At 41.4% G+C, this 14976-nt stretch overlaps 1 protein-coding gene across 12 annotated transcripts in view; it reads right to left on the reverse strand.

The window, feature by feature from the left end:
• The window catches only part of FNBP1 (formin binding protein 1), a 136984-nt gene that overhangs the window by 14288 nt on the left and 107720 nt on the right, over positions 1 to 14976 (reverse strand). For 8 of the 12 annotated variants that reach the window (XM_019500996.2, XM_019500992.2, XM_019500997.2 and 5 more), the window contains 2 exons: positions 6649 to 6663; positions 2229 to 2338 (listed from right to left, as the gene is read on the reverse strand). In XM_019500996.2, the coding sequence (XP_019356541.2) occupies positions 2229 to 2338; positions 6649 to 6663 (125 nt within the window). The remainder of the gene's footprint in view (positions 1 to 2228; positions 2339 to 6648; positions 6664 to 14976) is intronic. The other 4 variants (XM_019501002.2, XM_059715621.1, XM_019500995.2 and 1 more) reach the window with 1 other exon arrangement.

Below are 14976 nucleotides of genomic sequence, written 5' to 3' on the forward strand. Positions count from 1 at the left end.
GAGAAATATCTTCCCAGCTTTTTGCACCTACTAAATGGTGTCCCCATCCTGGACTGAATGTCAGCTCAGAATGTGAGCCAGAGGCTTGGAAATCTTGGTGCAGAATGAAGCACTAACCAGAAACTCTTGCCCTGTCTCTTGCATTTTGCTTGCCTTAAGCATATGAAACATAAATCACCCACAACGTATATTTATTTTACACTGTTTAGAATGAAATTATAGCCAGATGGTTTGTATTTGTCACAGTGTAGCAACAGATGGACGTCAGGCCACATGAAGCGATGCTGCCTCCTGTGAAGTTATGCAGCATTTCTGAGACAGTCTTTGGGGCTATATTTCAGCTCAAGATAGATGCCAATTGCCATCTTGGAAGCTGGTACCTCAGGTCTACATTAATGTGCTTCATGCTTTCCTGTGCCCAGCCAGAAGGCATGTCTTGCAGAGCCATCATTCGTGGCAATGCGCTGAACTTGACATGAGGCAGGTTGAGGTCAAGTGTTAAGCGATTTTATCTACAGGACAAGAAAACATTTTCTGGCTTGGAAATGGGGTGACTTAATGAACTGACGTCTCATCTTCCTGGCATGACAATTCAGCATTTCTCCAGGCATTACTTGGAGTAAAAAGGTTAACTTGAGTCCCACGATCTGAGTTAATGTTCTCTTTATGTGAGAGATTCCCACAAAACCCATGACAATTGCAGCCCTGTGCATACTTTGTTTTGTGTAGGGAGAACCCAGGAAAAGGAGTGGGTGGCAAGGAAGTAGAGACGTTTTTGTGGCTGCAGCATTAAGGGACATTATTGCAAACACACGAGTCATGGATTCTTATTCACTCTGCTTTTCTGACTGTTCCTGCTAGTGCTTCGTTCAGCAATCTTATCTCTGAAATACCATACTGACCTAATGCAAGTCTGCTCTAATTTCATGGATAACCATTATTTAATTCAAATAAAAAATCAATTAAAAAATGAGGTGAAAGGGAAATTATGCAAGGACAAATACTACAATATCAAGACAACAGGCAAAACAAATAATGTAACTATCTGTAGGTATAGTTACATCGTTTCTTATTTTTTTCTCATTTCTAATAGGGAATTATCCTCATGTTGCTTATAACAAAAAGCTGCTGTTTGATTTGTGGGTACTGAGACCAAAATTAAATGCCTTCTTAAATTTTGTTTGGCAAACATAAAAAGGACTTTGATAAAAATGCAAGCCCTCACCTCTTCCTAATATTACCAAAGTCCTAGCCTTGAAATATCATTAGATGATAGCTAAGCTTTCCTGTTTCTTGCAAGTGTGGGATGCACCAATTTTTTTTTATTTTTTTTTTTATAAAGCATTCACAGAATGAGAACTAGGAGCTGCAACTATAAACAGCCAGAACCCATACAAGCTGAGTCACTTAAAAGGCTTGCTTCTTATAAAACTTAGTCTCCTAAAAAACAAATGTACAAAGGTGCAAAAATCATTAAGGTGTTCTGCTTCCAGAAAATAGACAGAAGCAGAACACAGTGTTTTAAAACTAAAATGGGTGATTAACCAAGTACTTTGGTAAACATTGCCTTGCTGATAAAAGCCCCTGTTATTAGGATCCCCCAGAAGACAGAACACGTCCAAGGTTGCTTTGAAACATTTACAAATTGCCATTACCTCAACGCTGAAAAGTCTATAGGTTTGGTAGTCCTGAAAGACATGGCGGGAGCTGAGCACAGAGGGACCTTATATTAAAATACCAAACTGTTTATTAAAAAGCAGCAAAGGTTGGGCTGATTCATTCCCAGAGGTAAATCCAAACACTCTGTGACACACCTACTTGGCCCCAAATAACTGCACATATGTTCCCCTTCAAAGGCCTGGCACATCAATGCCAGAACAAAGGAAAAATGGTCAGGAGCACCATTAGCTCTGCTGACTATTGAGGTTCTTGTACTGGAGCCTTCATATTCCTGCATTTCAATGCTGGATGGCATTATAAGGTGGGAGGGTGGAATGATAATATAACTAGCATCCCTGCCCTAGATACTTGAATTCACGCCCAACATGCTTTTAGTCATCTCTGCCATTCCTACAGCACCCCCTCCAATGGGTGCTCACTCACAGGTCACAACTTTGTTCCTCTCTCTTGTTTCGAAAAGCAACAACTTTCTATTGTATTTCAGACTCTACCATTCTCCTACAAGAAAGGCCTTCTTTAAGTTCTCCTGGTACGGTAGCTCAGCCTACCTTTGATCCATCTCTTTCTGAATGTCTTTGTTTAGTTCATCAACCTTTTGCTGGAGTTTCTTTCTTCTTTGTTCAGGTGGGAGATTGCTGAAGTCCTCTGGTCCTGCACCCTGCACGTTGCACGGTGAGGGGGAAAAACAAAGACGAGTGAGAGCCTGAAAAATTCAAGTAAATCCCTCAAAATTCCAGTTTGAAAACAGCCGTCTGGAAAATCTGTGCAAAACCACCATGGTTTGAAGCACTGTCATGCTTTATCTTTACATCTCTAAAGCTATGAATGGTTTAGGTCCTGAATACTTGAAAACCATCTCAGTGCAATGCCCTATTGCCATAAGAAATGGACAACAAAAGACTGCTGACTGTGACATGTCAGAGCCTGAGGCTGAAGTGGAGAATCTGTTGCCATCCTGATATGACACACTTGATTTTATCTTGCAGAGTTCCTCTCTCATGGGAAGCCTGATCTTTCCTGCCTTCCCCTGCTGTGCTGCAGATGTCATCCCTACTGGAAGCATGTACTGGCTTTTACTCCCGTGTTGGGAATGCATCTCTCCCATGCAAATTTAAATTAGGGACCTACACCACACAAACCAGGACACAACTTGCTCAGGCAGCACAGAAACTGTTGGTGCAGGTCCAGGTGCAGTACCCTTGAAAGAGAGGGTAAATCATTTCCTACTTCCTTAGAAGCACTCTCTAATAGTAGGACCCTCTGACACTCGCTCACGCTACAGAAATATTACCTTTGGGATATGCCATTTATAAGTATACACTTTATAAGCAGGCTCTCCAGTGACTCGGGATCAATGCACCATGAGTCATCTGCCCTTCAACTACACAGAATCCAGTTCTCTTCTCATGTATACTAGTTTAAACCAAGAGTAATATTGCTAGTTGCATATTTAAACCAGAGGAAGAGGGGAATATCGGATCCCAATTCTACTCAAAATAAAATACCCATATCTACTGTTAAAATGCTATTCCCCTTCCTGACCAGCATGGGTTTATGCAGCAGATAGAACATATGTACAGTCAAGATAGAACTCTATTTCCCTCTGTGTATTTAAATGGCAGCTTTTTAGCCATTATGGGCAGGAGTGATTCTACTCCTCTATAGTGTGGACACATATGCACACATGTACATGTTCAATCAATACAATAGGTTCCGTACACACACAGCTACTTAAGTCTCAAAAACCCACAAGTAGCAGGTGCTAGTTTCAATAGGAGGAAGGGATCCCTTCCCAAATAGCTAAGCAGCTAGGGCACTCACCTAGGCAGCCACAGACCCACTTCTCCTCCACACCCACCATCTTTTTTTCCAGGTAGTATACTCAGCTACATGAGTACCTGGGCTATAGATGTGTGTACAAAGCCATGTACACATGCAGCCAACACAAAGGCCTACTGCACATGTTAACTCCACACACACAGGCTTATTTATACAAAGCAGAAAGCAGGGGCCAAAGATGGCCAGGCAGATAGTTAGACATCTGCCATTTAGATGCACAAAGGGCAACAGAATTTTGCCCTAAGTCCCCAAGTCTTTACTGTCTTTTTTACTGCAGTCTCTTCTTTTGCTGGTGAGGAGATGAGAGCATAGGCTATGGTAAGTGATGCTGAAAACATCTCAGCATTAACTAACCAGCTTCAGTTTAAGAGAACCATGTCCAAATTCTCAAACAAAAATGTACACAGGGGATTTTACAAATGCAAAAGGACACACCTGGGGAGTTTCCTCCCATCTTTTTAATCTATAAAATGTGCCATTTGTTAGACAGACCATGTATGGGGGAGTAGAGGCCCACCATAATGGGGCATCTCCCCCCTGCCACAGCAATTTCAATATTTTGTGGACAGGCCATTAAATGGTACGTATCGTGGTCAGGCTGAAGGACTGCAAATGGTTTAGTGAACAGGAGGGATACGTAGTTACAGGAAAGCTACAAGTCTACTTTTACGTGTCCACCAGATGATACAGGCACGGATTCCTCCCAGGAAGTTCTTATTTGAAAGTTGCAAAAACAAATGACAGACCAGAAATCCTTTTTTAAACTACTGAAACTGCTGTCATTCAGAAACTTTGGCCTGCACTACAAGTGGTGGGGATACCAGCATAGCGTGTACCAGCAAAGCAGACAATACTGCAGACCAGCGCATTAACGCTGTATAGAACCACACGCCTGAGACTCAAAAGACAATCTTACTAAGTTCACCCCATGCCTCCAAAAGGAGGATGCAGCTTCTGCCCTTAAAGTGGTCCAATCAAAAGCCTCTCCTGGCACATGCTGAGTACATTTTACACTACCAGAGACCTGTCTTGAGTTAACGCAGACTGTCTGTATTTCTGGGGTGCTGCTTGTGAGACGAAGCAGAGGAACTGTGCTACTGTTGTCTGCATTATTCATGGAAATAATGAAGGGCTGGGCCTATCAGCCTCAATTCGTTTGCCTGCAGATAACACATAAACCATAGCCCCAGGATAAAAGAGTATATAAAAGGTGCTCCTCTCCGGACCGAACTTTCGGGTGAATGAGCCTTTGGAGTGTCCTCTCATGCAGAGAGGACATAAACCAGGGGCAGGCAATTATTTTGGGTGGAGGGCCACTTACTGAGTTTTGGCAAGCCATCGAGGGCTGCATGACAGGCAGTCAGGAGCAGATAAATACTAATTTTCTAAAATTTAGGGGCCCCGCAGGCCAGATAGAATGGCCTGGCAGGCCGCATCTGGCCCCTGGGCCACATTTTACCCACCCCGACATAAACTGTTTTTGTGTAGGACGTTAGCTGCTGGAACAGCTGGAGCAGACCATGCCCAGGGGAGGGAAGCTAGATGTTGCCAGGCATACTTGCCACCCCAGACAATCTCAGACACACATGGCTCTCATCTCTCATGCATCTTATGTCCTACAGGTTTGTGAAACTTGGTGGAGGGGGCAGCACTTCACCTCCACCATCTCTGGGGATTCACTGCTTCATGAACCTGATGCAGTAGCTGCATTCTAGCAACTAGGATGAATGGAAGGACTCTGCATAAGTATTACTGACTGCCAGGCCTGTGGCTTGGAGACAGCCAAGAACAGCTGGGTTTTGCAAGTACCCTAGGGTTTTCTGTGCCGCTGCTCCTCAGGCTTAGCATGAGTCTGAAGCTTAGATCTGGGTTGCAAGTGGAAAGGTAATGTCCACTCAGGCTGCCTGAGTAGGTTGTTGGGCCACATGAGTGCAGCAGAAGGGCTTGCATCTCCATGGAGGGGCATCACAAATGCTCAAAATAGCCTGTGGGGCACAGGTGTTCCTCTAAGAGGAAGCTATCACTGAGTCTTACATCCTGACAGATGACATCCATCTGAGTCAGGAGAGAACTGGTAAAGAACAAGGGCTCCAAGAATAATGAAGCAAAATAAGCTCAGAGACCCTCACTGACCACCAACAAGAAAGCTTCCAAACAGACATCCCCACGGAGCTACTACAAATTCTTTAGGTTTCCTAAAACTTCAGCCAGCCCTTGGCGTCTCTGGCACATTGGCCTGCAGTCACTCAGCAAAGTAATTTTAACAGAATTCTTCTTGTGGCCGGGGCCAGGTTTGGCAAGGGAGCCAGAGCAAATTATTAGGCACATCCTGAGCTACATATAACTCTATCCAAATGGTATGCTGTCTTAAGTGTACAATACCACGTTACGAAACGTGTTCTCATACGTGCTGTCACCTTTTCCCTTCCCAGCTCTGGGTTGTATTCTCTTACCGTTTTTCGAGGTATCGTTCCTGCTGAATCCAAGATGGGATTTAAGACTCATATATGCATGATCATTTGTAAATTTACAGTAACCTTTTTGTTTAAGGTTTATTTAACTTTAATTAATAGCATTATTAGTTAGTCGGGAGAACTATGTAGGGCTGTAAAATGTAGGCTCCCAATGAATATTAATACCTGAACATGGAAAACACAGAATTTGCAATAGTGTTGCAGTTGTACAAAAAGCTTCGACTTTTGGCCCTTTATAGAGGAAAAGGCACAAGCACAGCACAGACTTCTTTGAATTGTTCTAATTTTTAAATGCAACCATCATGCAGCAGTAGAACTGCTTGGTGTTGGTTTTACTACACTTTTATAGCCCTAGGTTATAAAAAAAAATAAAATAAAACTAAACTATAAATTAGAGTTATTTTTTATTAGCAGCTTATTAGAAAGATTGAATTCTGATCACCTCGATTAGACTCCAGACCTGAGTATTCAAAGTTATCTGATAAATGTCAAACAAAGCAAACACAAAAAAAATTAACAATTAATTTCAGAGTCATGTGGTAGGTGGTACAGTGCACATAAAACACACACCCGCACGCACACGCGCACACACACACACGCGCACGCACACAATTGTGATTAAAATACAGGACATGCATGTTATAATTGTGCTTACCAGCTTGAGAGAAAGCTTCATGTAAAAATTGAAGGAACACAGGAGAAAAAGAGAAAAAAGAACAGTGCATCAGTAGAAGAGGAACTTCTTTAGTCCCACTGATATTTTTTTAAAAATGACACGCATTCTCCTCACTGTTGGTACGTGGAAATGGGTAACACTTGTAACAGATCTGTGCAAAAGTTCACAAGATGGGGCCAAATGGTACCATTCAGCTGCCTTTTTATTAGTGGAAACAAAAAGAAAACACATTGTACCTCTTCAGGTTTGCTTTGGCATTGCAAATGAAAATGTGACACGGGCTGGCTTAGTTTCAGTGTCTAAGGCAGCAGTAGCTCCTTGCATTAAGTAAACCCTCTATGCAGGAAAGAACAGAGTGCTTTATATACATTACTAATTGGGTCACCTCATTCCTCCCTGAGGATGTGCTGAAATGTAGCCACTTTTTGAAGTGAAACACTACACACCAACCCTTACTACCATACTGATGCCTTCAATTACAAAAGGAAGGTATCCTCCGGGTAGCCACCTCTGCCACGTTCTGTGGAACCCGGGACATTCTTTGCAGATTCCTATCCATATATGAGTGCGCTCATACTTGCTGAAGTTGTGAAGTCATACAAGATCAAAGCAAAAAAGGACAAAAGAAAAAAAAACTATCTCCCTTATTTTTTACCCAGTTATTTCCAGGTATGATTTCTCACTTCTATCTCCATGACCACTCTAACAGTTGATATGCAAAATTCTTAAATGAGATATCTGATCTGGTTTCCCAAAGGCTACTCTCTTTTCTTGTGAGCAGCCAATGGATTATCTAGCATTCAGTTACTCTGTACACTACTGGCCCTACAAGTGTGATGCATCTGTTTTAATACCAGATTAAAACAGATGCCCCTGTCCTGCTTCCCTTATGCATGTAGTCCTCTTCAACAGAGCTGCAAGGTCACAGAAACTGGCAAATGAACAAATTCACACAGGCAGCTGCCCACCCAAATTACCCGCTGCGTGTAATGGCTTGAATGCAACAAAACACTAGTCCCAAAACTGTATTTACATTTTCTCTTTTCTCTGTTCCAAAGCAGAAAAGGCCTGGTGGGATGCAAAAATATATCTTTAACACCGTGAGATACCCAGAAATCTTAAAATACAGATTATCTTTCCATTAAAAAAAAATCACATGCAATTAAAGCAGGCAGTGTACTGCACATTGTGTTCTGGTCTTTAATATGCTACCAGATATTCTGGTTTTAGCTCTAGTATTAAAGAATAGTGCTTTTTCTAATGTAAAGACAGTGGGACACTGGAAACTCAGGTCTGATCTTTTTGAGATTAAAAGGTGATTTCTATTTAGTCTTTAAAATACAACCTTGTATATAGAAAGGTCAATTGGCAGAATCTAACTATAGTTTAGAATAAAAACAGGAGAAGCACTGAAGCAAAAAATATGGTCTAAAAACAAATGATACTGCATTTCACCTGAATTCATTCTGAATCCCAATACTGCAGCAATATAACAGGCTACCTTCTTCCCCGGCACTCAAATCAACCCAAAAATAAAAATATGCTACCAGCCACAGTGCACTATAGGATTCAACTCACGCTGCGAGGAGGACCTTGAAATGATCAAACAGAAACAATCCCTTTTTGAAGGAAGAGGAATTATTATTCAAATGGAAAGAGGAACAGACTAAATATCTTGATGAAGAACATTCAGTCTAGGCAGCCTTTCTTTGGGTAATTGCTTTAGCATTCCTGTGAACTTTAGCATAGACATGGTCAGCACGAGTCAAAATCCTTATATGCAGATACAGACAACACTTATGGTGCAGGAAAAATATTTACCTACAAAGCACTCTATAAGGCACAAATGTATGTATGCTACATGCGCTACATTCTAAACACTACTCACTTTAAAAGCTAAACTACAGCCAGAGTTATCAGCATTAAAACTATTCTTTTGCTGTAAATTCAGCAAATGTTAAGGAATTATATGTTGAATACTTATGTTGTTAATTACTGCAAAAACCAGAAACTTTATTAATAACATCCCAAAAAAGGTCACCAGGCATTGTTATATACAGCATGAATAACAAAGCGGTAGAGATTCAAATGGATGGTAAACAGACGGAAAACAATGAAATGCTGAAATTAAAGGCATATTCAAAGCTTTCTGTCTTTGGAAAGTACTGATAATTATACAGCAGAGATTCAATTGCTGTACATCTAAAGCAGATCAAAATTAAATCTGTATTAAATGCATTCACTAGGTGACTACTTTTTCACCGATTCTGTCGGGTTTGCATAGCTGGAGATTTGCTCGCATCTTGGGAGACTGAACTTTCCTTTAAAGGATTCAATAGTTACATTTCTAGAAAATGCAAGGAGCAAATCCTTCCCAAGCTGCCAGTTTAAGACTGATCTAACTTAGCTTTGCGGGGAACAATGAAGAGCCTAAGAGCCACAAGCTTCAATAACACATGAGAGAGCATGAAAGCCAGCAAGTCCATGTGTTATTGGACAGTCACGGACACTAACCTCACTTACAAAAAGACTGGGGATTGAAATAAACCACTGGGCTTCTACAGTATCAAAGAGTAAATTGTTTTATCTCTGATCCTGGAACAATCTCGTCTCCCATTCTGCTTTCTCTCGGCATCATGTTTAGAAGTCGCAGCTCTTGACCCCATGGACAACAGGGAAGCTTTAGTGAGGATGGCAGCCTAATTTCAAGCTCTATGTAAAAGCACTACGTGTACCACAGCACAATGGCACTCGCATGGATGGGCCGCCATTCTCCACGACCAGGGCAATATTTACAAAGAACCAAAAAGATCATTTTGACCAAATGTTGTGGAACCCTCTGCCCACACTTTTCGTGCAGAGTAACTCAAAAGCAAAGGTGAGCCTCCAGATCTACTCCCTCTTATGGTTATTACATGGCAAAGCGCTAAAATAATTTAGGAACTCTATCCTGCTTTCCTCATTATAGCACGCTCATTTTAGGTGGGTTCCACGGTAGTCTAAATTCCTTGCACTGAGAAAAGCCAATTTCAGCTTTCCCATGACCGACAGGTGTCTCTGTCATTTCTGCCAGTAAGTCACAGCACTCCTCTCCCTGAACTGGCAGCTGCCCTACACCTTTTGCAAAGTGTATTTCCACCGAAGCACCCTCTTGCAGCGTTGTAAGTGGGGTTAGCGACCGTGCAGCAACTGGTATGGGTAGGTCACACCATACACAAACTTACAACATAGTCCCTAGCCTCAAGGGCACACGTGGGTTTCCCTAAAGTCCTCTTCATGTGTTCTTTGTGAAAATACGCAGACTGAGTCTGCTGGCGAGTCAGCAAGAGAAAACACACATTCGTTAGAGGGGAAGCTAATAAGAAAACCTCTACATTTACTGTTTCTACAGCAAAAAAGATAGCTCAAAATTTAATCAGCCCTTCAGCATACTGATAGGAACCTGCAAGGTGTAAAGAAAGTACAGAGGGATCGTATTCTTTAGGCAAGAAAGTTAACTAGCTCCATACATTTCAAGGCTAGTGTAAACATGCCAATTTAGAAACCAGACTTTGTTCAGGCTGGAATAAATTAACACTTCTTAAAAACCGGTCTTGGCACAGGTGATGCATTTAAAGAACAAGTATTCCCAAGGGCAGGGAATGGAGTTATTTTTCTGGTTTGCTGACTCTGCATATCACACTAATGAAATAATATTCACCCAGGCAGAGTGACAGTTAAGGTGGTGTGTCAACGAGAACAGCACACAATGTGTCACAGAGGAGAGACAAGATGATCAAGGAAACATGGTCATTGGTGCAATGGCAATTACAGCTATACTGTAACAAAGTCAACAACTTCCACTAAAAAGGAAACCACAAAAATCTTTCGATTGTGTTCAGTGGAATGGCTTGGGGAGTGGCATTCGGCTGATCCCAGTCATATTCCTGACTTTGGGGTTTTTTATTTCATGATGCCCTGTTTAAGTTAATAAAAGAGAAGCAATGCACACCTGCAGAATACTAAGCAAAAGGAGTCAACGGTATAAGTTCTACCCCTGGATGTTAGTTTTAGAAGAGTTTTCCTTTAAATAAAAAGCTTGTGCTATTGCCACAACAATTGTAAAATAAAGGAAAATACACAAATCAATATCAACTAAAGATGAGCTTTTCTGACCTCAAAATGACATTTGAAAAGGCAGAGCCAAGCATAAATGAAAGTATGAGTTATGTAAGTGGTTCCTGTTTTTCTCTCTTTTTTCCTGTATTTTTTGGCTTAAACTTCCCTACAGGGCCATAATCGTTTAAAATATAATACTTCTGAAGGACTTCTTAAAAGTTATCATTGTTGCACATAACACCTTCAGATGACTATCACTAAAATCATTAAATAAACCATGTTCTCTCAGTTGCTAGTTTAATGACAGCACCATGTATGGATTTGATTCACAGGTTTCCTTATGCTAACCATTTCTTCTGCTGTAGGGGTCTATCACAGCAAAAGGGGAGACCACAACTTTGCAGAAAATAGAAAAATATTATTAGAAAACCACAGAAACGGGCAAGATACAGCGCTGGAAAATACTTGTATGTTATTTAAGTCAGACTAAGATTTTCAGTCAGCGCTAATCTATGGATGCAAATGGAAACCCTTTTTGACTAACCGAACGTCTGCTGCAGAGTCATTCTTTGAACTTCTATTCATTTCCCAGGGAGGGTTCAAGGAATCCCTAGTTTGGAAGCATAAAAAACAGGCCGCGCACAGAACGAGTACTCTATACCACTTATTTTATTATTCACTGGTGGTTTTCTCTGCCTTTTCTTTACTGGACTTGGAGTTATTACTCCCAGCCCCTGTGCAGTATACTGTCTTGTGCTAAATAAAAACTTCTTGCAAAAATTACTAGAATTTAATGAATATCTAAATATTGCATTTAAGTATTATCTGAGTGGAGATTTATTTGTCCCAAGTGCCCATTAACGTGCAGATTGCACCTTTTGGTTGATCTGAAGGTGCAGATTCTACCAGACTAGCTCACACTGAGTTGCCTGCTACCACGCAAGTAAAGAGGGAATTCAGAATTAACTCTCACTGAAATCAGTGTGAATCTTTCCAAATGTTTCTAGCAGAAGCTGTATTGGGCCCTGCAGAATCACACCATATGAATAAAGATGACAGAATCTGGCTTTTGTTGATTAGGGTAACTAAATAATCTACAAGTAATATTTAAATGTCTATGGTGGACAGACTTCATTGCAAGACATTTGGGGAGGAATGGGAATGCATTTCTTCTCTGAGCAAGAGCCAGGCATTCATGGAACAAATGAAATATTTGGGTTTGTTTTGCCAAATATCCATTAAATCGCACTGTCCTTTTGATTTCCTGTATTTCCTTTCTAACCATTGCTTCTCATCAACATTGCTGTTTGCTGATAAAAGCCTTCTTCAATATAGCTAACTTCTCCCACCTTCTCTATTCCCATTTCTTCAGCAACCCCTCTGCCCGGCATTTGTAACATCAGTGCTCCCCTGTCGCATGTCAATTCAGGTGCTATTCAATTCTGGATGAAGGAAAGTAATTGCAGGGCAGGCAGGCCTTGTAATATCATACTATAAAAGCAGTATGAATATGGGCCCATATTCTCATCCAGCTGCAGTCCCATGCAGAGACAGGGCTGAAGCCAGTCTGTGCTACAGGTGAGTGCCTGGGTAAGACTGTATCTGCACTAATACGGGCCAATTATACTCATGTGTTAGCTTTACACTAACAGGATTTTAAGGCCAGAATTGATGTTTACGATAATCTGCTCTGACCTCCAGCATTATGGAGACCACAACATTTCTATCAGTAAGTCTTGCCATGTAGGACCTGTGAAATATCAATTCAATAAACGCTGGAGCCTGTCAGAGCAGCCCGTCTCCTTTCTTCTGTATTTGCATATAGAGTAAATGCTCTGAATTTGCCCCTGCTAGAAAAAAGCATGATGCTCTGCACGCTCACTTAAGGCTTTGCTGAATGAATCAAACAGGGAAAAATACATGTTTACACACAAACTCCTGGTAGTTAACAACAAAAGGATGTGAAAGAGAGAAACATGCCCAAAGGTTTAACAAGGCCTAGAGAGACTTTTTTCTTTCCTTTCTCTTTTTACATTAAATATACCAGTGGGTAATTAGAGTGATTCTTGAGAAAGCTTTTTATCATTACTCCAGCCTTCATTCCAATTGAAAACGATATAGTATACACCATATGCCTGTGAACTCAGTGAGGGGGTATTAGAGCTGTCATTTGATCAATGTATAAAAGTAATTCTTCAGTACAGTGTGTGAAGCAATTAGTCATAATTGCTTCCAGAGCCAAATATTTAAAGGATAAGTATATGTACATTACAAACATATACTTGTGCAGTGCCCATGGTACTTTTTTATGATGTGAAATAATAAAAACACATTTACACTAAGTTGAAGATACCCAACCCTTGTTTGACAACATTGTCCAGTGAATGGTGCTGTTTCTGGCTCTCAGAGGACCAGACTGTGATATATGCTATCCATGCAAAATAGTGCTTTAGTCTCTGAATGCTCCCTGTTTAAATCAATGGAGCTGCCCATGGAATAAGATGCTCCTTAACACAAGACAGACCATCAGACTGCACTGCTGTGAAGGCTGTCTGTGGGAAGCTCTCTGGTACAAGGCCCCTAGTTCTCTGCTGCAAAGCAGAACGGAAAAAATAAGCTTCCTCATCATAAGTCACTAGGAAATGTTGTTGAGTGGCAAGTTCTGTAATTTTGTGGCGGAAGGAAGAGATTCGTTTACAGAACCAAGATTCTGGCAACTGAAGCTTTCAGATTCCCAGTGGTTTCTGATGGGGAAACTGATTGTATTAGTCCTCTTTTGAATCACAAGTTGTTTCTTGGTAGTTCCCTGATAAGGAATTAAATCCCTCTTTCGCATACTTAAAGGGATTCCATTTTTCATCATTTACTCTGTTTGCCAAACACTGCTTTGAGAGGTAGGTAACTATAATAAGTGGGCCAGATTATCAATAGGAGTCCCTAGGAACAGCAGGATTTGGCCCTTTTTAACTAGTTGCTTTCTTACTGTTACAGTTTTCCCTAAAGAATCTCAAATAGTTATAGCATCTTTCTATACTGTTTTACTATGCTTAAAAAAGAAAACAATCCTAAAGGAAACTACCTAATAAACAAAGGCCATCTGGTGCTATCTGCTTTTTAGCACATGTTGGAAAAGCAAAAATGCTGTCTTTTTGTTTCAGAAGGAAGGAAAATACCCCCTTAAGCATGCTGTTTTAAAGTTACCAAAACCAAATATAGAAGGCCATCAGCAAGAATACATTTCAATGTAAATGCCCCAAACCCCAGTTTACAAACTTCAGCACGGGGTCAGCAAGCTGGCCACTGAAATCACATGAGCAAGGACTCCTGACGCAAGTACTAGAGGTTCGGGCCTGTTGTCTCATGTCCACGTGTGGACAGTTTACTCTAGTCTTTATATATTTCTCTCTCTCTGTCTAACTAGGAGGCTGTGTGTGGACAGCTTTATAAATGTCAGCATCCATGTACACATGTATGCCTTAGCCCAGGCTCCTGCCTTGGGCTGAGGAGTGTCCTTGGGAGAGGATGGTGCAATGGTGGCTTTAAGCTACTTGGGCTAGCTGCCTGGAATAAGTTAGAGCAGCTTCAAGGCTCCAGTTTCTGTCTGCTGCCAATGACCCCAAAAGGCCCAATATGTCAGGCAGGAAAGAACCATTCCTCCCCTCATCCCTGGCACATCCTCTAAACCAGCAGCCAGAACAGGAGCGTAGGACCGACAGCACCATCTGGAGTACTGATCTATCTGGAGGCAAAACTCCCAGGACAAGCTGCGACTGCTTCATAGGCTCTTGGCGCTGCTGGAACAATGCAAAGCAGCAGCACCACAAAGCAGCTTTACACCATAGCTATTTAAAGAGCTCGTATGCTTTAAAACCCCATGCACATAGGCTGATGAAGTTCTTACATACACAGTATAAACCGTGCAACTCCTGCTGCTGAGGAGGAAAGTTATAGATTCATAGATTCATAGATGTTAGGGTCGGAAGGGACCTCAATAGATCATCGAGTCCGACTCCCAACTAGATTAGATTCTGAACTAGATTAGTTCAGAATCTAGCAGAATCTGGAAGCTAAATGGGAAACATCCAGAAAAAAAGTGTCTGGAAACAGCGGTCTGCAACTGTGTGTGCCACTATACTGAGGGAGGCAGCAGTCTAAAACAAAACAGCTAAGGGGAGTCAGGAGCCCTGAATTTTTCCCCAGCGGTGCCCT

This window comes from Alligator mississippiensis, chromosome 12 (genome assembly GCF_030867095.1).
Source record: "Alligator mississippiensis isolate rAllMis1 chromosome 12, rAllMis1, whole genome shotgun sequence".
Taxonomy (NCBI): Eukaryota; Metazoa; Chordata; order Crocodylia; family Alligatoridae; genus Alligator; species Alligator mississippiensis.